The 23,256-nt window shown below is 37.1% G+C and overlaps 1 protein-coding gene across 2 annotated transcripts; it reads left to right on the top strand.

The window, feature by feature from the left end:
* The first annotated feature begins 1,854 nt into the window (after positions 1–1,854).
* On the top strand, positions 1,855–20,235 carry tango2 (transport and golgi organization 2 homolog (Drosophila)). Of its 2 annotated transcripts, none has more exons than XM_087796660.1 (9): positions 1,855–2,000; positions 2,407–2,507; positions 6,121–6,209; positions 7,542–7,661; positions 8,480–8,597; positions 17,480–17,547; positions 17,633–17,783; positions 18,901–19,005; positions 19,709–20,235. In XM_087796660.1, the coding sequence occupies exons 2-9, from the start codon at positions 2,452–2,454 to the stop codon at positions 19,827–19,829; spliced, it is 828 nt and encodes a 275-aa protein (XP_087652786.1). In that variant the 5' UTR covers positions 1,855–2,000; positions 2,407–2,451; the 3' UTR covers positions 19,830–20,235. The 2 variants fall into 2 exon arrangements, with proteins under 2 accessions (XP_087652786.1, XP_087652779.1); XM_087796653.1 differs by having other exon boundaries at positions 17,630–17,783.
* The last annotated feature ends 3,021 nt before the right edge of the window (positions 20,236–23,256 follow it).

Below are 23,256 nucleotides of genomic sequence, written 5' to 3'. Positions count from 1 at the left end.
ATTAGAACCCAAAACAAAAGCACGCAGGATTCGGAAAGAGAACTTGTCTCGTAAGATCGGCCCGTCCCAATGCCGGTCATGCCATCTAGTGGCTAAACTAAAGAACTATGGTTATGAACATTAACTACATGACTTCGCCATCAATACTGGAGAATAACACTGGTCCTTATAAGTTAAGTCAAGTAACATAATATACGAATATCATGAAATACGATATTAATTTCACGAGTACCACGACAAACAAGTATCTCGAGAGAAATGTACAGGCATGTCACCTGCAGGGTTCTGTATGTTTGCGATTGGTTTGTGAATAATGTTGTGTGAGTAGTGGATGTTAGAAATGTAAAAGTTGAGTCACATGATTCTGTCATGCTGTGTTTTTGCCTTCAAGTGAACATCATTGTTGAATTTCTTAATCCAACATGACACATGAAAAACTGAGTTAATTGCACAATGAATTGCTCATTGCGCACTTCAGAGCACGTGACGGGTCACACACCCCCAAACGGGTGTACAAGGAGGTACCGGATGACTCTCAGTGACAACCCAGCCACAAACAGGAGGTGCAAAAGAATCTTGGGATGAGATGATAGACAGGTCATGATTCACCAGCGTCCATCAATATATTAAGAAAATAAAAAACAATATACACAGCTTTTTATAAACGATCAATCTGAGAGTTTCTTTTTTATTTAATGAATTTGTTTCTCCTGCTGAGTTGTTATTGTCTTTCAACTTGGAGTCGGAGTAACATTATGAAATGCAGAGACTATGAAAGCTGTCCTTACTTCAGATCCTCCGGTGCATCATGCGGGCGAAGGGTCTTCCCGGAGTGCAGTACTTCCAACCTGAATAACGCTTTCACTGCGTGTAACTTGTCTGCTGCAGGGATCCAGTATTTTTAAAATGCTGCTGCGTCTCCCAACGAGCACCAAACTCCAGTCGGTGTATCTGGAATTGAAAGTTGTTTTATTGTTAATAGTGTGAGCACCGGGTTGCTGGGGAGTAAGAAGAAGAGACGGGCTTTATCCCTCTCATCCACACCAGAGCAGAGGGATGCTGTTGGCCACACTACTGTCTCCGCCCCGGCACTACTCACACTCCACGATTGGCTCTTTATTCTTATCACTCCTGGCAATATTCATCCTCATTGATGCCTTTTGTGTACAATTCTCCAGCTGGGATTTTTTCTTACAGCATAAATCTGCGTAATGACTACTTAAATAAGCAATATTAAATCGGATTATTTCAGTAATACGCGCTCTTGAATTAATTATTGCTCTGTATTTGCATTATGTTGTACGTCCTTCTTAATGGTTTTTCTCCACGTTATGTATTGGAGTATTGTTAAGTATGCGTAAGCATCTATTAAGTCGAATATTTTTCAAAATAAATGGTCAATAAATGAATAACACATTTACCATTTTAGCTGACCACTTTTCAGAGAGTTAAATATAGGCTAAAAAAAAGCAGGTGTTTATGACAATGTTCTGAAGTGAATTTACCTAGTATTTTGTGTTTTACAAACGCATGTTTTGCAGATTAATATTCAGTACAGAGAGTGGGAAATGATTGAGAGAACACAATACAAAATAGTTGTTGTAAATGCTGTTTTTTCTTATTTTTCTTAAACACATTTTCTTCTGGATCGTGCCTAATGTAACACAACTAAAAACGGTATGCTCTTATTTTGAAGTCACACTGAAATTATTACTGTTCCGGTTCCCACTTGTGATTATCCACCAATCACAGATAAGTACAAGAGGTTGGTTCACAGAGCGCTCGTTGTTGTCATCAGCATCGTTGCGGTGGGCGAAGTTAAGCGATTGGACTTTAAGTCTCAACGCGTTTCAGGTTTGTTTTAAACGGAGGGGTGAACGAATCAAGCATTGCCTTGTGTGAACGACTGCTGTAACTTGTCAACAACGAGTGCAGTGCAACAGTGTGTAAACTGTTACTCAAATATTCAACCGATCACTCAAACTTATGATCACTGACAGGTGAGTCGCTCTGTTGAAGTGTTTTTGTGATTCTCTGTTGCTGTCTTCATTCATTTTTTTGCTGGAACCAAAGCTAACGTTAGCAATAACTTTGTCTCACATAGATTTGAACCTTTCGTTGACTCATCATTTACTAAAGGATGAGTCAACAAAAGCTTTATCCTATATGGCGAATTAACTTTAAATCAAATAATTGCATTATAAGAAAGTTCATAGACTGTATCTATGTCTACAAAATATAGCACTTTTGGATTATCTTTAGTACTTTTGTGTATTTTGTTTTATTCTCAGTTTCATTTTTACATAGTGTGTCCTTCCACCAACGGTTTCCTCGCAACACATTAGTTCTTTCTCTTAGAAAACATGTATTTATCCATATTTTATAAGTTGTGATTCTCTCTTTCAGATATGGTCAAACGTTAATGGACCATTTGGAGTGACAGATTCATCCATGTGCATTATTTTCTTTAAGTTTGATCCCCGCCCAGCTTCCAAAAATGCCTACAGGTGAAGTAACAATATGACATAACTACCATATAAGTAAACTGTGTGTGTGTCAAAGTGCATTTCATTTTTTTCTGTATCCACACATGTCGTTCTCATGTGCATTTCATATTTGCATCCAGTTGACCCCAGAATTATAATATCTTAAAACGACCACCTCAGAAAGATTATTCTCTTTCAAATAATCAAACAATGTTTTATCTTGTACGTGTTGAAATGAGTCGGCACATACTTTTGAAAGAAAACAGTTGTACGTGTTATCATTGACGTATGCTTTACCATAGTCATTTGCTGTATGTTTGAAATGATTTGGAAACCAAAAATGAATATTATTTATGTGTTCTTCATTCAAGTCTTTTTGCCTTTTGAATTCTCTTTTTGCTAAAATTAAAAAAAAAAGCTTAATATAAAGGATACAGCATTATATGCAACAACCTAAAGATAAATCGGAAATTATCACAATTGGATAGTATTTGCTTGTTTAAACCGCTGTTTGTTATTGTTACTGAGGATTAATTTAAATATAAGGTACACGAATCAGCTATAAGTTCTGAAACAAATGAATACATGGGTTTAGAGACACATTTGGATTTGCTAAGTTGTTGCCTTCATTTAGTTGTTGTGCCTGAACTGATCTCGCAAGGACATTAAAAAACCAAGTTGTTTTCTTTAGCAAAATAAATATAACTCTTGACTAAATGTAATCATTTATTTTACAAACAATGCAAACGGCCTGCTGTTGACTCATTTTTTATTGACATTAATGACTTAGACATACATACTGTACATCACGTCACAAAGTCTGTTGTACAGGAGGAAGATACAAACAAACAACAACACATATGGCCAAAAATCAAATTAAGTAAGAAATGAAACCAAATAAAAATGAAAGGTGAGGATACCAATTCAGTGTTGTAGAATCCTTAAACACATTTTTTGTTTTTCTAAACCAATTAGTCTGAACCAATAAACCAATAAGAAGCCATGTTTATATTTTAGAAGCTTCCTTTGGGGCTGATTATAGATCCGTCTGAAGTGGAAAAGAAAATGCATTTACACAAAATTCCTTTATTCCTGTCCATTTTCATTCAGGGAAAACCTCTTTTTTAACATGTCTCATCTGAGTTACTGCTTCAGTTTCAGTGTTGCCCCTCAGCATTTTTCTGAAACCAAGTCCAACCGTGTCCTTTCCAGTGGCAGCATGACTGCATCTATGTGTCTGCAAGCATGTGAGACTCTGGTCATAGTCGGCCCTGAGGGAAGATGAAACATCATCGTAATGCTCTTACATGAGCAGCCAGTTTGTATAAGGAGTTACAAAAGTAGCTAGTAGGTCCCCTGCAAATTAATTACAAGCATTTTCACTGTGATCGTGAGCCAAGTCAGGACACGCTCTCGGATAAAAAAGACACACCTGTGTATCCAAATACAATATTATTTTAAAGTGTCACTTTTAGCCTCATCATAGGTTCTTTAAACATTGCCTGTTTCATAATAGAAGTAGAAATTTTACACCGATTGATTTTTATTTTTTTATTTAATAAAATCTTTTTAAGCATTACTTGTAAAGCAAGGCAGTAAGTCTATCTCTTATGTCTCACTCTTTTGCTTCCTGCTACAGCGCCCCCTGGAGGCCAATAACCATTTAAAAATCTGTATATTTGCTGCATCATTGCATAAGCTGCATGGCTACTAGCATATGAAAAAGTAGCAATATATAGAAATATTGGTAATCAGTAGTGATGGCTTGATCAGAATCTGCTTTTTTTGAGATGACGGTGATGTGAGAACAACACAGGAATTGATAAAGCTTCATGAAGCAGTGACATTATTTTCAGAGCCCACTAGATGGCGGTCTCTGCACTATTTTCCATTGTTTTAAACAACTGTTAAAACATGAAAATAAAACATCACGTCATTTTTAAACTGATGGCGCCACCTACTGACCGCTTAACAATATGACACTGCTTCATGAAGCTTCATCATCCCATCACTAGTAATTATCCTTAATGTGGAATAAATATATATATTCTACACCAAATGTTAACTGTATATTGTTTTTGATTGTTAAAGCGCTTTGTGACCCTGGTCTAGTAAGGATCTTTTAAAATAACCTTTACTTACTCTTGTGCAACAGTTTCTAAAAAAAAAAAGCTTTCACTTCCTTTCTAGTCTAAATACATTTTTAAGGAAGTTCTATGTCAGGCTACTTGACCTCTCAAATAGAAACTGATTGCTGTGTAAGTAAGTAAGTAATTTGTGTGTGCGCCCGGTTGTAACTTTGATCATTTATGTTAAAACACTCCTGCTCACTGTAATGTGTGTAGCATCATTGCGATCTGTTTTCATGCAGCTGCGGTGAGTCACGCAGAGTCAGGGGAGCGAGCCGTGATTACCCTCGGATACAAAGAGGTCGTTCCTCATTAGATCTGACCAATGTATTGCTTTGATCTTAAAAGGATCCATGTTCACTTTCTCCAAGATAAATGATATAGATGTTGACGGTCTCTGGCTCAGGAAGAGGCTGCAGCTCCGTCTTTTAACTTCTTCTCCTGAGGTTATGCTGCCTTAAGCTTCACACTCCTTTTAGCATTTAAATTCATAGAATCAGTAGTTTAATTCTAGGAATTCAAGCTTTTGTCACAATATTTCGGGCTTTAGATTTCTATTAAATTATATATATATATATATATATATATATATATATATATATTTTTTTTTTTTTTTAAGAACTGGGATGCAATGCCAGTTAAACTTAAAGTCTAAAGGAAGCCCAGGCAGCAATGACATTTACTTTAAAAATGAAATAAATTAAAACAAACGCCTGTATATGGGACTAAAATACTACCACAACAACAGACTCGAATTGACTTGAATATTTGTAAAATAAATGTAAAAGAAACTAAACAGTTATTGGTCACAAGAGGATTACAAATGTATCTACATTGAAGAGAAGTGATCTGCTAAAAAAAATCCAATACATTTCATTGATTATATTAGCACAAGAAAGAGTGGGGGATCTCCTGAAATGGCAAAAAGTATTTTCAAGAAAAGGAAAAAAGAGGAAAAGGGAGATAAAGGGGCAAAAATAATATCACTCCATATGTTGAACAATTTAGATTCTATTAAACCTCATGTTGTCTTTCACATAAAGTTTAATAAAGAAAAAGAACAAAAGAAAATAATTTTTGTATGCTTTGCTATTGTCTCAAATAAAAGGATTTGCTTTCACCTTCCAATGTATTATTAAAGCAAAGAATGTTTATTATTTAAATTGAACATGTATATTTAGAGAAAATGGCAAATGCTCATCACCTTTTTAGTATATTGTATAATATATTGTCTTTACTTGACACTCCTTAATATCAGAAACGGTCTTTCTTCTGACATGACACTCGCTCGCTAAAGCTGCAACACTTGAAATGAAATCATTGTCATCTTTGATCACGGATTGAACTCCTTGTGTATTTACAAAATGTCAAGACATTTTCAAACATGATCCTGATCCTGTGCTCCTATAGAAGGATCAGGACTGTATCTCCGAGTCGGAATTTGGTGTCAAATCAACTCTTCACACTCTCATAAATTTTCCTCTTCGATTCTTTTTCTCCTTCAGGTTAATCTTGGCCGCGAACAGGGATGAGGTTTACAGCAGGCCGGCCAAACCTGCTGACTTTTGGGCCTCCAACAGCGACATCCTCAGTGGTGAGCATCAAATGTCTGTTGGACTTTTCGTGCTTTGATAGGAAAGTGTTACTGACTTGTTTATGCTTATGGTGCTCAAAAGGGAGTTCAAGAATGTTCAGATAAGGTTAAAGACAGTTTGACATTGTCGATAATATAAATGAAATGCATATTTTACAACTTAAAATTGCACAAAAAACTGATATTTTAAAGATTTTGTTTAAAAAAAAGAAAAGAAAAAAGAATAGTTTGTGATGGATTGGTCTTAAATTGAATGTATAACTAATGAGTGTGTTATGTTATATAGTGTGGTATCACTTGTCTTTGAACATGCCTCTTCCACAAAGTCACCCCTCCCCTTTATCACACGATGACTCCACCCGCAGTAAACTATATTTAATTGACTAATGTCCAGTACGCATCTTAGCTTGACAGGCAAAATCAATCATCCAATTTTTTTTGGCGAACGGGGAAACACAGAGATGGCCTCGTGCTCGTCTGCGTCCCGCTCCCCTCTGTGATGGAAGGGTCAGGACTCCACCGGTTGGGCTTTAATTAATGTCTGCTTTCATTCAGCGGGACAGTAATAAATGAGCGAGCCTTATCTGTGGGAGTGGGGGGAGTGCAGGGGCAGAAGTGGAAGTAAACTATATCTCCCACTGGGATTACTCAAGCTCTCTATCTCAGGCCCCCGGAGGGAAGGAAATCGTTTGGTCGCTGTCAGGGTAAGTGGTCTATATTGACCACCAGGAAGTCCAGCAGACCCCCCCCCCCTTAACCATTAATGTGTTATTAACCGAAGCAGTTGGAGATCATTTGAAAAAAAAAATTGAAAATGTTGTTGAGATAAACATAAAAATGTTTTCCCCTATGTTGCAAAAGTAGTCATTCAGGACATTAGAACACACAGTCGCTCAATCTGAGGGAAATTATTTGATTTTTGTTTAACTCCAGAAAATATGTGCATTTATAGCATCATGAAAAAAATCCAAAAATTACCTTTGTACATCTGATTTATTATTTAATAACTACATATAAGTTACATTTTCCTTCATTCTCTAGCCTTGTTAAAAAAAACACATCTAATCCCAGAATGTTTTAATGATGGCTTTTGACATTTTACAGTAAAAATTACTGAAAAAATATAGAAAATTCCTTGTAAATTTAAAGTATTAATTGTCAAGTAATTGAGCATCAAAACCTACTTGACTTCAGTGTGTTAAAAGTAGTTCAAATATTATGCAAGCATGAGCATGTTGTTTTCGTTGTTCTTTACAATCTGGACCATAACTTCTACATTGTTGCATGACTACTTTATTGGCCTGTTTTTGTTCAAAATCATCAATAAACCAGGTCTGGACTTGGAGTGTGGAAAGGAAGGAGGCTCATGGCTCGGCATCAGCAAGAAGGGGAAGCTGGCAGCCATTACTAACTTCATGGAAGGAGTCAACAACCCAGACGCTCAGGGAAGAGGTGAGGATTGTTTTGGATCTGCGAAAATATGTTTATAATTTTTGAAAAAAAAGGTAGATACAAACAAGTGTTATCTTGAAATAGGTACTACCTGTATACATTTCCCTTGAAATGAAAGCCAATAAATATGATTTTCTAACACAAAAATAATTTGTCTCCTGTTAACCATTGTCCAGTCATTTTAAGCCACCTGTTTAAAATGATTGGTTGATAGTATGTCAATCAAACTGAATGCCATCAGTCCAACTCTTGTTTTTGGGGAAAATTCACACACCGAGGGTTTTGACTAATAAAGTTCAACAGATGTGTTGATTTAAGTGACACTTAAATTAATATTGGACTCTATTGTACTCATCAGTATGTGTCGATTTGTACAAAACTCTCCTTTTATTGAAATAATTACGTACTGCTCAAGCCCCGCCCAAGCTAAAATCTCACTTACCATAACCACACCCACTTTACTGTGATTGGTCCAGCATCAATGTTTGTCACACAGCGTAATAAATCCAGGAAGTTCCACCTCTATGGGACGTGTATAAAGAAAGGTGTTCTTCGCTGCTGCAGGAGGAGCGAAGCCCATTATTTCGACATAATGAACTTCGCTCTCATAACCATTCATTTGCCAAGATTTCAGACAGGTTAGAACTTTTTTAAATAATGACTTAAGAATATCATCTAATTAGGGACTTACTGCTTCTTGGAGAGTCAGGAAAGTTGGGTTTTCAATTCATTTGGCCTTTACATTTTAAATTCAGCTTGCTCACAATGTTTTAAACATCATCCACCCTACATCTAAGAAAATCTTGTTTCCCCTGCAGGTTTCTTGGTTCCCAATTACCTCGTGGACAAGGACATAGACAGCTTCTCCTACCTAAAGAAGGTTTCTTCAGAGGCCCACATGTATAACGGCTTCAACCTCCTCACAGCAGAGTTCAAGTTAGTAAACAAACCTACTTGATGTGATCTTTCCTGGATTAGTTAAAAGAGTCTGGAATGGTTAAAGCTGACACAACCAGCTCAAGTTTTACTCAATCAAAGCTTCAAGATTGAGTAAAACTTACATTTATGAACTACGTTCCTCACAATTCTCAGTCGGTCGTCTGCTCCTCCTCTTCCTCCTTCCACCCGTTTTAATATGATTATCTGAAGTGGAATTGATGACTCGGCATCTGTAGTAAAGAAGATCATATTTTCCTGATTCCATGATTTCCCTCCAACATTTATTGGGAAACACTGAGGTGTTCCAGCTAAACGTATAGCTTTGCTTCTCTCACTCTCATATACAATTCAAAAGAGTAAAAATCAAAAAAGATTAACTAAAGAATATATGAATAAGTTTTAAAAATCTGGCTCAAAAGTACATCGTAGGTTCACAAAAGGTCACAGGTGTGATTTAACACGCCAAGATGCGAACATTAGACATGTGTTCTGACTTAAAGGTCAGAATGCCAACAAAATGAGTTGAACAAAGTTCAAGTTTTTTACGGAAAACTGATTACGTTTTTAACCACGCTTGACTCCGTACATAAAGCTTATGACCCTGTAGTGTCTTTTGTGAGGCTTTTTTATCTGTAGGCTCTCATTTAGTTGAAGATTTGTTGGGTTGGGTTGTTTGTCACATTTTTGAAATTCAGGGACCAATGCTGACAAACATTCAAACAATAAATACAAGGTACGCAATGAAATCGCCTAATTTTCATATTTAATACTCATTGTAGCAACACTATTACATGCACGGAAAGTGACCTGCTTTGGGCGATTTTCTCATTTTAGTTTAGTTATATTTTTTAGATTTTACAGTGAAATATGCAGGGGAAAAATTGTAGTGAAACTGACTGAGCTTATGGCGCCTTTAAAGGCTGAAATTGATCAAATATTGTATTTGTTTATTCATACATCCACGCTAAGATAAGATGAGCCTTTATTCCTCTAACTGTAGGGACATTTTTGTCAGCGGCACAGATCACAGAATTAGGCGTCGCAGAATAGCTGCCTTTCTATACCTTATTTTATGTGTTATCTCATTTTATTCTTTTATTCTGTAATGGCACTACATAAATTCATGTTTCGTTTACAACACTGACAATAAAGGTTTCTGATTATTTTCACTTACATCGAGTATAGATGAAAAAATGTTTTATTTAAAACGGATAAAAGGCAACAATAATTCCTCTCCGATCAGCCATTTTGACTTTCCACTTACTATAGACCCACTTTTTAAAAAATGTGACCACAGATGCAGCGGGAGGTCAGTGTGTAGCCAGTTAAAAACAAACGCATTTGATCTATACACACTAATGGATTAAACTAATTTTGCTGAGTATACTTTCGGGCAGCTAAAAAAAATACTTTGGTCGTAGTCGGAACATGGATGGTCCGAGCTTTGTGTTTTGGCTCAGCTCTTTCTTCACCATAATAGACTTGTACGTCGACCACAGCTTTAGTGGATCTTATTTGAACCCAGCTGCTCCACGCTGTGATGTTACAAGCTTAGCATAGAGGGAATGACATTTGCATGAGTTTGTGGGAAATGTGTATCTATGGAGATCTGGTGGTGTTTATTGAAATGGCAAAGTGTCATCTCCTGATCATGTCCACTCTCTCTCTGGTCCTTCTCTTGTCGTCGTAAGCACCAGCCTGAGCCTCATGTCATCTGACAGGCTGCTGGCCTACATGAATGCAGCAGTGTTGTTATCAACTGACTTGTGTTGTGCATGCCTGCAGGTCAAACATAATCTTTCTCCCCCAGAATCCCATTTACATCAGAGGCATGGATGATTCTAATTTTCCTGATTCATCGGCAACCACGAGCGCAATTTGTAACGTGTCAAGCAATTTGAAGCATTCAGCCACTCTGTATTCCTCTCCTCTACAAGAGCGCGATGGAGCTTATTGAGATGCACAAGCACATGCACTTTACTCAAGAGGAATCCAGAAAGAGGGCAGCAATGATTCATGACTCTCACATTTCTACTTGCTTCTTAATAAGAAACAAGCTGGATGAATGATCTGTGCTGGGAATGAGGAGTAGCACATGCATCGCTGACGTTCCTTGAGTTGACAGCGAACAAATATACTTGTTCTCTGAAGTTCTCCTTCAAGTCTGCAGAAGTCATGTGACCTCTGTTTCTCATCTTCACCACTCCCTCCACTCCCAAGTCCGTCCCCTGAGAAAATTGATTTAATGTGCTCGACTGGGCTTTTTTGCGATAAAATACACTTGTGTTTCAAACTCGAGGTCCAGGGACCAAATCAGACGCACTAAATAATTATTGTTGCCTGTATTTATCGTAGTAGTTTTTCATAGTTTGAAGCAAGCAAAAAACTAGATCACTACCAGTGACCAAGTCCATCTCAGGATCTTATGGTGTTCAAAAAGTCGTTTTCTAGTAAGCAAGGGTCTTACACTGGTTTTCTATTTTTGCTGTCGACCACCTGGTGGATCCTTTCTTTTCTTTTCGGTCATCGCTGCCATTCTGCTGGTTTTGTTGTTTCTTTGGCACAGCGGTAATGATGGACGTTGCCAACTAGTGGCCGGTGGTTTAATTGCAGCACACAAATGAATAAACGCTGTAAATACTTGAGTCTTAATTGTAATTTTTTTAATTAAATTGTTGTCCTTTATAAAAACACTATTTAAATATAAACCATGAAAATAATGTGAATTAAAATTGTTCAAGGAAAAAAATAAATTGATAAAAAATATTGATTCAATTTTTTTTTTTTATTATTATTATCAATACAGTGCTATTGAATATCAATGCAGGAAAAGATTTATTGTGATGTCGTCATTTATATTGATATTTTCTTACACCCCAGTGGATGCCAGAAGTTTTCAAAATAAATTGTTCAATCTTTGGATATTATTTTAAGCTGAAACAAATGTCTTAACTAACGACATTATTTCACTTCAGTTCATATGTGACATCATGGATCATGAAAAGTGAACAAGACCTTCACGCCAGATGTGGGACGAAAAATAAACGTCAAACATTAAACATTGTCCCCCTGGAACTGGAGCGTGATGTTGCAATTCATGCGTGATCAAGTAAGAACTGGACAAACTTGCTCTGTTCCATTTCCATCCATTACTTTTACAGGCGTCACTAGCCTAGTAAGCTTACTAGTACTTTTTTTTCCTTAGCATATGTCACTGAAAACTCTTGGAGTGTAAATATCGATACACATTTTTTCAATAGCATTGTATCGATTATCTATCAACAATTAGGTTTGTTCATTTTTGTGTTGCAATTAAACCTCCGACTGCTAGATCCGCACACATTCACAGGAGGGGGAAAGTGGTTGAAACTAGTTGAGCAGCAATAAATATTCCAGGAGTTGAAGGAGTAGGCATGGTTACCTTCTTATGAGAGAAAGGAGGACATAGAACCAGATGGAATGTACTGTATACAGATATACATGAATGAAGTCTTGGAGATTTAAGAGACAAAACGGACCCACAAAGAAAATGAATGAACCCAAATTATATTCATCCGTCAGATGAGATAAAAACATCCAGACACACGACTCGAACACAGAAATATATACACGCTAACCTAACAGAGATACACTAACCTACTACCCAAACACACACACTACTTCAACACAGAAACGCACACCGGAGCACAGAAACACATACTACCTCAACGTGGAAACACACTCACTAATCCAACACTGAAAAACTAAACGCACACTAAGGCATAACAATAAAAGATGAACACACCACCTCATAAAAGAAATGCACACACAGCACTCCAACACAGAAACACAATCCTATTGGAGAACCAGAAAGAAACGCATATGCACACATACTACGCCTACACAGAAACGCAGTTGCATACACACCACTCCGACAGAGATGAAGCCAAAGAAAATCACACCAACACCGCAACAAACACACACACACCATCCGGTTACAGAAATGGACACAAGGGTCATCCTCGCACACCCATTTTTTTATTTTAATACTGCAAACGGAAAACAAAAACCCAACATGGAAATGCATGCTTGCAAACCAAAGAAAAAAAATATATACAAACATACACCAACCCAATACAAACACACAGTGACGCACACCAAAGCAAAAGAAAAGAAATGCACACACAGCGACACAACCCCACGTAGAAATAAATGCACCAATGAAACAAACATTACAAACATTCGGTCATTTCTTGCACAAGACATTGTTTATATCTTAAGACTGTTCGATATTAATTATTCTTTATGTTAAGTCAAGAGGGGGAACACTAAATAAGGGGAGCGAGGTCGTCCTCACAGCAGAGTTAAAGAAATCCACACAAATACCCGGAGGCTTATCACCCTAACCGCTGTAACATTTTCCGAAATGCATGCATTCATTAAATTTGCAAAAGCACTTTTCGGATTGGGAAACCCACCACCCACAAACTCCTCGACCATTTCCCGGCAACTTCTTCACAGCTGGTCGGAGTGAGTCGGAGCAGCAGCCCCAGCATACAGAACTCTTCATTAGCTCCTCTCCCCGCCAGCATACTGATCACTCATCTCGCTCTGATCCGAAAAATGCTTGTTTTCAACTCATCCCACCTCAGTCTGCCTGGAAGCGCCGAACTCCTGCTGTTCCCTCGTCTTAGCTTCAAATCAGCAAAAAAACAAGGAATCTGATTTTGAATACCTCCTTTTTCTTTAAGTATATCTCTCACATTTGTCGCCGTCCTCGCTCCTGTGGGAATCACCTGAGTGGTTCATCGACTCCTCAGTGCTATTTTTCATTATTTCACTTGTGCGAATTTCCTTCTTTTTTTTTAACTCCAGTTCGCCTGCAGCAGAACTCGCAGCAGGCGAAGACATCACAGGCGCAGACATCTGACGTGACTCTGCATCACTCCTGCCAACATGGCCGACGCATGTGTTTTTCACAACACATTGTGTTGGTTGTCAAATATTCAGGTCAAATGTGTCTTAATCTGACCGCGGAGGCGTCAATTTCTTCGTCGTATAAAACACGTCGCAGGCAGAGAGATGGCCTCTGAACAGCAGCAACTGTTTTTTCCCTCAGACAAGGATTAGGACTAATCCTAAGTGGAAATTGAAAGTGAGGCAGCTTTATCCTACAGAGATTGTTGAAAATATACAGAGTGTAGTTTGGGTAGCATGCGCTGACATTTGCCCAGTAATCAGGATGAGATTATTTTTTCATTTGTTCTATCCTGAAATGGAATCTGCTTAACAGAGTTGACGACAATGTCGGTTAAAAGCAAGTGTCGCACTAACACTAAAACAAAGTTAAATAGTGTTCGCTTTGAGTTCAAGTGACTTGAGTAGAAGCCAATAAAGAAATCAAAGGCATTAAAATTGAAGTGCTTTGCTGCCATCTTGTGGTTGTGATGTAGAATATATTTTGTTGCTGAACTAGTGTTGGCTTGACAGACCTTTATAATGGTAACTTTTCAAGTTAAACAGAGAAATATTTATGTGTATATGAATGCTTGATAATTTGAAAAACAGAATTGCCAAAAAGGTTGACCACACACCAGAGGCTTTTATTCTGGTAAATGCTGCATAAATTTAAATAAATGCTGCATGAAAATCTGAAAATCTTCAGTACGAATGTGTATACAACCTTTTTTGCAATACTTCTCCGACCTCACCTACTCCGCTGTGATCAGTTTGGTTTGTGCACCTACCCATACACACCACCTCGACGCAGGAAGTGTAAGTAAGTTAAAACCAAAAACACAGTAAAATAAAATTATTTTAGTATGACCCACGACAGCAGAGAAAGTGCAGGCGTTTCACACTCATTAACACGAAGGCCTAAAAAAAAGGGATTCATTGATTGTCCTTAAATCTTGTCATCTCAGATCTATAAATAGAATTTTACGCAAAAAGCATCTCTGGCCTGCGTCAGATTGCATTGATTTAAAAATGATGCCAGACAACTACCTACTGCTTTAATTTTGTTTTTCAATATTTCAATTTAACTGTGTTCATGCAGGTGTATGAATACATTTTATGTATTAAGGTTATTGTATTCTATTGTTATTATATATTTTTATTTGATTGGTTTGGTTTAATTACTTATGTTTAATCATTCCTTTCTTCTCCTGGGTCACCTGCTGTGATATACAGTATGTTTTTATTCATTGTTCTGCTAAAAACAAATCGGAAACATGTCCAAATCCTGCACCACCATGATGGAGGAGACAAAGCATGATTTGTGGATGTAATTGAGCACTGACTTGGCATCAGAGCTGCGTTCATGTGTCTACTAACGTAAGGTATCTCAACAAAAAAAGTCTGAATCATAATAATAATAATATCAAGGCAGGAAATGGGTCAACTACAAATTGGATGAATCACTTATAGAGTGTAGCATACTTGAAAAAAACATCAGAATCAGAAAACTTTTATTGCCAGTGGAATTTATATATAGATAATAATGAAATAAATAAAAAATAAAATGCGTTCAGTTTAATTAAACAATATCCATGATCCGGACAGAAGAGGGACAAAGAGTTCTGGAACTAGGATGTTTATCCCATGCAACAGTCATGTGTGTCATTCAATTTGACTGATGCTTTTGTATACATTTTCCTTTTTTTTGTTGTTTTAAATTTGTACCATGCTGAACCTTGCTCAGCTGTTTTGACTAAATTTAGTTCCCCTGTGTTGTCCTACTGATTTGCTTTCCATTCCTGCAGCATCACTGTGATAAGATAATCCAGAACGTCCAAATCCCTAAGATTAGTTGAGGTTGTGTTGCGTCATTCTCGGAGATAAAAAACCCATTTAGGGCTTCGACACACTGTAGGACATCAGTGACCGACAGTCGCTGCTCAATTGAAGGGCGACAAAAGTTTTGTCTAATGATTTATTGATTGTAAAAGGAGCTCCAAGAGGACAAGGTGTCTGCTGTATGGCTGGTCTAAAGATTTCCACCCCATGACTGTAGATTGACCTTTGATTTGGACCATTTTCCTTTAAAGACCTCTGTAAAGTGATATTGAACTTGTTTTTGGATTAATCCGCTTTTTCCTCATTCAATTTATAAATGTGTTGATATTTATAAGAGCTATTACCTTATAACGTTGTAAACTCAATTCACTTTTCCACCGTCCTACTTTTATTCCGTCTACATTTCATGATGTGTTGACTTATTTTACAGACTTGGTTTCAGCTTCGATGTGTTGTGTAAGTGCTCATGTTCATCTGAAGTGTGAAACGTTTGGTTTCAATGTGTGGGCAGAAGTGTGGGCGCTTGTTTGTGGGTTATTTAGTTGAAGATGTCAAACAAAATGTTTATCAATGGATTAAATTATATTTTTCATTTTCTCTTGCTTTGAATTCAGTGGTCAATGCTCTACTTGCAAAATACCTTTAATTTTAATTCATATTTTATTGAAGTCGGATGTTTCTAACTATTTTAAACCATATCCTCACCACTTCAAATGCAGGTGGAGTTGTAAATAAAACTTTTACTACACCTAAGAAGTTTAATTTTTCTGTCAATTACAATCTTCTTTAATCTTTTCTAATAATCAAAGCCACGCCTCCCAGTCAAATTATTACTGAAATGATGTTAGGTACTTGTCAATGCAAAGACAGCTGCTCCATATGGGATGTTCTGTATATTTTTCTAGAGAAAATGTATGGATTTGGGCAAAGTGCATCGTAGGTGTTTTTCAGTGGAATGTTCCAAAATAAATAACCCAGAAAACAGTTTTTAGGTCATCTAAACCAAGGATGCACAGTGAGGTTTCATGACGGCACACATCTTGTATTGTAAACAAGATTTTGAAACGTCAGTGATTAAAAATTGTGTCAAACGAAACATGTGATTTGTTAAAGGTCAAATCATGTGAAAACTTTATTTCAAATGTTGAAGTCTTCCTCTCTAAGATGCAGTAAGTCTCTCATCGTGATGTTTTGAAGTTATTACTTTATAAAGTTCTCCCCCGTCTTAGTGAACAAAAGGTTACGAGAGCATAGTCCATTATGACATAATAATAGCTTCACTCCTCCTCCAGCCAGCTGTAATCACACCCCGCTTTGTTTATACAACAAGTCCCTTGGAGGGGGACAAATGACAAACCTTGTTGCTGACCAATCACCGCTGAGTGGGTGTGGTTATGGTAAACAAGATTTCATCTCCAGAAAAGTGTTTCCAGTGGAGGAGGATTAAGCACATTTTCTAATGTAAATATTTAAATGAAAAGGGTTTTTATACAAACAGACACACACTGATGAGTACAATAAAAGACCAAGATCCACTTAAGAGACACTTAAATGTCATCTTTAATAACAACCATTCAAACCCTCAAAAGTAGAAGAGGAGGAAACGGAGGCACGAGGAGGACTTAATTGAATGTACGGTATCCTGTCAAGAGCCGCACCAAGCTCCAATCTCCACAGAAACAGAGCTGGCTGGTTATTTATTATTAATTATTTTTACTAAACTTCACTCTGTGTCTGTTGTGTTGGATCAAAATGTGTGGTCACCTCCTGAGTGTGTGCTTGGTATTCCATAACAATAATGTATGACGATTACAAAACTAGTTTTAGAAAAGGAATCTGACATTTCTGCTTCAGAGTCAGATTCTTGTCCAGATTCTCTTCTATGAAGGATTCATAGCAATTCAGCTGAAAACTCTCCGATCACTGTCTTGTTTTCCTCATCATTATCATCTGTGACTTGTATATAGTGAGAAATTATCCATATTCACCCTTTATTCCTACTATGGAAGTCAATGAAATGGTGCTGGAACCTTCTACTGTTGACATGTTATTTACATTATTGACGTCACATGTCACAAGTGACCTTTTTTTGTTTGTTCTAGGGCCAAACAAGGTTCCATGTGTTACTATGGCAACAGGAGCAGCAGCGAACCTATTGAGCTAAAACCAGGTTTGTGTTTTCATATTTGCAACACAAGCACCTCTTAGTCTGCCGCTTTTCTTCTGAAGTTCACAATTGTGTGCCCTCCAAGCAGGAGTCTACGGGCTGAGTAACTCCCTGCTGGACACACCGTGGAAGAAGATAATTCAGGGGAAACGGGACTTCAGCAGCGTCGTCAACAACCAGTCGTTGTCCAAGGATGGACTCGTGCAAGAGCTGCTGACCGTACTCAACAATGAAGAACTGTGAGTGGAGCTCTTATGCTGTTTCTATGGAGTAAGAGGGTGAACAAACTACTATTTCAGATTTGATAATCAAAGTGTAACATTCACTGTATAAAGAACGATTTAGAAATTGTCAGAAGTGATCATCAAAATTTGTGATGAGTAGATGAGGCCTCGTGATGAAGCATCAGTCGTTGGAGCGGAATCATGATTCAGTCATAATTTTTAAAAGCTACTAGATGGCACTGCATTATCATATTTGGCTCTGATCTACAAACTCAATAAAACCTGGTACGTTTTAAAACTTATACTGCATTGCGACGTCTCATCAACACATTACTAGTATTTACTGTATAATTATTTAGTGAAAGGTTATTTATATAATAGTCAAAATAAAAAGTAAAATAAATTGGAATTACTTGAATAATAAAAAGACAAAGGTTGATGTAAAAGAATGGTTTGAAAACCAAATAACTCGAAAAACTGTGGAGAGAGGGGGAGGACAGAATAGATCAGGTTTAGGGGGAAATAAAGGAATACAATCTTGTGTATTACATATAATGTAAACCTCATTAGAATTGGACGTAGACAGTTATTAATTCATTTTCAATACCACTTAATCGCTTATGGGGGTTCCGGGGTGGCTGGAGTGTATCCCAGTTACTTCGGGCGAAAGGGCGGGGGACACTCTGGAAAAGATGCCAGTCTGTCGCAGGACACATAAAGACACACAACCATTCACAGACATTAATACCTACAGAAAATTTAGATGGATAGATGGACTTTATTAATCCCTCTGAAGATCTTCAATTTCCCCAAGTTCCCAATCAACCTCTGTATGTTTTTGGACGGAGTAAACACACGCAACACGAGGAGAACATCAAACTCCACACAGAAAGGTAACAAGTTAGCATAGGCTAACCACTGCACCACGTGTGCCCGTAGTTAGTAACCTTCATGCTTTTTTGTTGAGCGGTTATGTGTCTATGAGAGATTAAGACGGTGATGATCAAATCTGGTCCGTAGAGGCATCGCTGAAACGTATACAGGGTCATCATGATTCATCAAGTCATGAAATTCTGATTCAAAGATGTCTGAAGACACAAAGCTTCAGTTTAATCTGCCTTTTGTTCTCCAGAAACGCACCTGATCGAGTGCAGGAGAGCCAGGGTGCCGGGTACAGCCCGTCCTTGGTCAAAGCTCTGTCAGCTATTTGTGTTCGCTCGCCCACGTATGGCACCAGGTCAGTGTCATTGTGACTGCCAGAGACGACCGTGGTTGTGATCTGTCACTGATTTTTGTATTGTTCCGTCTTTATATTTGTTTAATGACACAAAAGTATTTCCTGGTTACGCCGTTTTAAAGAGAACTAAAATAAAGATATCTGACCTCATGCCTTAAAATGTGTCTGTAACGGGCATCGCTAATAAGTATTTTACGTTTCCAATATATACATACATTTTTATTTCATTACATTATTTCTTTCCCCAAGTGTTCTAAAATGTTTATGTAATGTTTTTTTTCCGTATGCCCAATTACTTTTTTTCTCATAAAATTTCCCCAGTGATTTGAGTTAAAATGTTGTTTTTAACTCAGAAACAAGAGATAATGAAGAAATGAAATTAATGAAAACATTTTAAGGGAGTTTTTTAAATAAAAAGTAAATACCAAAAGGTTATTTCTCATTTTGATGCTTGTGTTTTCAGGTGATGTACACCAGTATTTCATCCATCTTAATATACTGTTTAATTTTGTAATTAAAATACTCAGTATTAAACCCTAAAAGTCTTGTTTTTATAGGTCATAATATACTTCATGTCTATTTTAAACATGTTTCTGTTTAAGCCAATACGGCGAAATAAAATTGGAAACTTTCATGTAAATGAAAGTGGATAATCAATGAGTAAATGAACATTATTTGTGATAAATTTTTCCCTCTTGTTCAGGACAAACACCATCATACTGATAGACACTGAAGGAAACGTGAACTTCACAGAGCGCACGATGGTTGCCAGAGACACGAGCGATTGGATCACCAATTCTTTCCAGTTCAAGCTTGATGCATGAAGACAAGGTGGCAGAAAACCGCATTAAGTGCCTTTTAGCGTCCGATTTGCCGGCCACCGCAGAAGCTCAGAGGACAGTAACTTGCCATGTTCCGTGCTATTGTTCATTATCTTTAGTTCACAAGCATCTATCGAAGGTGTGCAACTTTAAATTACTGCCAAAGATTATTTAATTATTTTTATATCACACACAAATACAATCCAGGGTTGGATTATTTTATTGTGATCTGATTTTGGCATAAGTGCATGTATGTTTTCTGATGTTCTTTTCAATCATTTTCTCTATATTATTCACAACTACTGCAATTTAGAGATTTATATATAAAAGGGGTGATTTTTCACAATTGTTTTTAATTTAAAACTAAGTTGTTTGTCAGCTGCTACACAATAAAAGCAATGAGCCAATACATCAACTTTGTCTGTTTGTCATTCTGAGTCGTGTCAGAAAATGCATGGAAATATAAGAAGTGTATTAAAACACCAGTATGTAAGATTGAAATGATGGGTTTTGGTTCAAAGGCTTCCATGGATCCTCATTGTGATGCCAGATGCACATTTGTTTACAAGAAAATGTAAAGACTCTTGTGTTAGTTTCTGTTCTTTATCTCTCTGGGCAGTTCAATGAATGGATGTGTTGTTGCTGCTGGACAAAATACTTTCTACATCAGGTATCAAAATCTTACGTAGTTTTGCTTTATTGTAAGAATAATCAGATAAAGTATATAATGCATTGACTACATGTTTAATTTGTCGGTAAAAGTGAGTTTCTTTACCAATGCCTTCTTGCCTTCAGCTGAACTTCTTTACAACCATCCATTTTGATTCTGCTTAGCCAAGCCAGAGTGAAGGCATCCCTCAACCACAATGTGTGACTGAAGATGATACAATCTTCTGACGATCTCACCTTCTACATTTTCACATCTCCATCCTCCAAATAGTAAGTTAGTTTTATTTATACAGCGCCTTTCTAGACCAGCGTCACAAGACGCTAAAACAACAAAACGATACACAGTTAAAAATACTTGTTTAAAAACTTTAAAAGGCCTAGACAACACAGTGACTGACAAACATAGTAGTACCAAGATGATTTAGAAAGAGCCTGCACAAATAAATGACATTTTCAATATGAAAACCATGCTCTTGAATTCCAGGAGATCTGAGTTTCATCCTGGCTGAACCAGTGGAGAGATCATGAGAGATTTAAGCACAAGAACTTTTGTGCATAGAACTGTTAAGAGAAAAAGAAAAAATATAATTCTCACTTGAGAAGAATCTTATACCTTGCACAGAGATTGATTAAATTGAGCCCAAATGGGTTCAGTTTCTCTTACTCATGCACCATGCGTCAAAGTTGAATCTCCAACTACACAAAACACATTCGAACTCTCTATGAACCTTTGAAAACCATGTTGTGTGTGCAGAGTCTGTCCATTGTTTTACGACTAGAACAAAAAACAATACTGATACTTTTGACTCGAACAGCTTTCCATTACCTTTGAAAGAAACTTTAGTAAACAGTGACACCTAGTGGATTGTTGAGATATTTCTATCTGTTGCTCTATACCAGTGGTGGATGATTACATTTCCTCCGGGGCCACATGTTCTACATTGGCTGTTGTGAGGGGCCAAGAGGCCGAAATACAGGAGAGAAAAGTATAAAATAAAACTAAATATGCCTCAATTATACTATTTCGTTAATATACTGTATATATATATATATATATATATATATTTCACCTGATACATTTTTTTGAGGGAGAATAAATACTCAAAATGACTACAACATCAAAAAAAGAAAAAAGTGGAGGAAAAAAGTTCTTAAAACAAAAACCCTGTCATGAATAATTGAAATTAATAAAAGATAGAATTGTTATTTTCTACTGTCTTGCCAGCTAGGCCCTGTGCGTTCCCTACAAACGTTTGTGCTTCGCGACCTTGTAGCATCGGCCTCCGACAACCAAACAACTCAAAACTTTGCACAAAGATAAAAAGTTCATACCTGCTACTGTAGTCTGCTCATTCGGCCACAGTGAAGTTTGGAAAATTGCGACCTTTCGGCCTTGATAGTGACCTCCACCGGACCCAGAGGTCACATTCTTGCAGTTCGATCCACCTTATTTAGTCGAGGTACATGACTAACTATGACTTAAGGCTCTGTCCTTCCCGCTCGAAATCGCGATTTTAAACTTTGACCCTTCCCCTTTCCTAACTTAACTTTTCGTTTACTCCACTAAGCTCTCTATCCAAGTCCCCTGGAGGAGTAGGATTTTTTCTGTGTGACGGACATTGTTTTTATTATAGTATAAGTATAAGTAATAAGTATTGTAAGTATGTATTATAGTAAATACATAATATTCAACCTCACAAGGGCCATATAAATACAGTCAAAGGATATGTCGAAGGGCATGTGGTCCCCGTTCAGCACTTCGACCAGGTCTTTACATTTAAAGGCCAACTTTTAGTCTAAAGCTGGTTTAAATTCAAAAAGAAAGCCGGATTAATTTAGTCTAATCGATCAATTGTAACAGCAAATTATTAAAATAGGCTTCAAAGGTACAAAAAAACAGTAGTTGCATATCTATAATGAAACTTTTTGGACCTCCATTGATCACTGCAGACTAGGAAAGTAAGTAAGTAATTCTAGACCAGGGTCACAAAGCGCTTTAACAATCAAAAACAATACACAGTAAAAATACAAACTCTAAAAGGCCAACTCACATAAGACAAATACAGTTTCCCAGAAAATCAAGGAAAAGTCTGCACAAATAAGAATGTTTTAAGATGTTTCTTTAAGGAGTCAGTAGATCCATCAAACACAGAGGGAGAGGAAGATCGTTCCAAAGCTTAGGAGCAACAGCCTGAAAAGATTTCTCTCCTCTGGGAGAGCGTGTGAGCGGAACCATCAGTAGATTCTGATCCACAGACCTAAGAGCCCGAGCTGGGGTTTGAGGCTGGATCAGATAAGTGATGTAAGGAGGAGTCTGACCATGAATAGCTCTGAAAGTAAGAACAAGGATTTCAAAATTGATCCTGAAAGATATTGGCAGCCAGTGAAGAGTTAACGATCGGGGAAATTTGAGTTCTTCTACCAGGGCAGGTAAGAATTCTCATTGCAATTGTCTAAAAAAAAAAATCACTTTCTCTCGCTGTTATATTTTATTTATTTATTTATTTATTCATTTATTTGTCAGGGATGATGCAGTCAACATCGTTACAATACAAGTTTGCAGTTGATGCGATGCATTAACAATTTAATTAATTTTCAACTCTTGTCCCTTGTTGGGCCTTTTACAAATACACGATAAAATAGTGTCTTTACATAAAATAACATCTTTCATAAATTGTTGAGAGACGCTTCACTTTGAAAAGCAAAACTATCGACGAGGAGGCAGTGACGCTACGTTTTCCAGCCAATCATAAAAAAGCCG

Source organism: Callionymus lyra, chromosome 1 (assembly GCF_982586985.1).
Source record: "Callionymus lyra chromosome 1, fCalLyr1.hap1.1, whole genome shotgun sequence".
Classification (NCBI taxonomy): Eukaryota; Metazoa; Chordata; class Actinopteri; order Syngnathiformes; family Callionymidae; genus Callionymus; species Callionymus lyra.
Note: the sequence above shows the minus strand (reverse complement) of the source record. Positions and strands in the feature narration are given on the sequence as shown.

Excerpts from the sequence above, each read along its gene's own strand:
- tango2 (XM_087796653.1), top strand. The coding sequence starts at position 2,452 with ATGTGCATTATTTTCTTTAAGTTTGATCCCCGCCCAGCTTCCAAAAAT. Across the intron at positions 2,508-6,120 it reads GCTTCCAAAAATGCCTACAG|GTTAATCTTGGCCGCGAACA; the intron begins GTGAAGTAACAA and ends TTTCTCCTTCAG. Across the intron at positions 7,662-8,479 it reads CCCAGACGCTCAGGGAAGAG|GTTTCTTGGTTCCCAATTAC; the intron begins GTGAGGATTGTT and ends TTTCCCCTGCAG.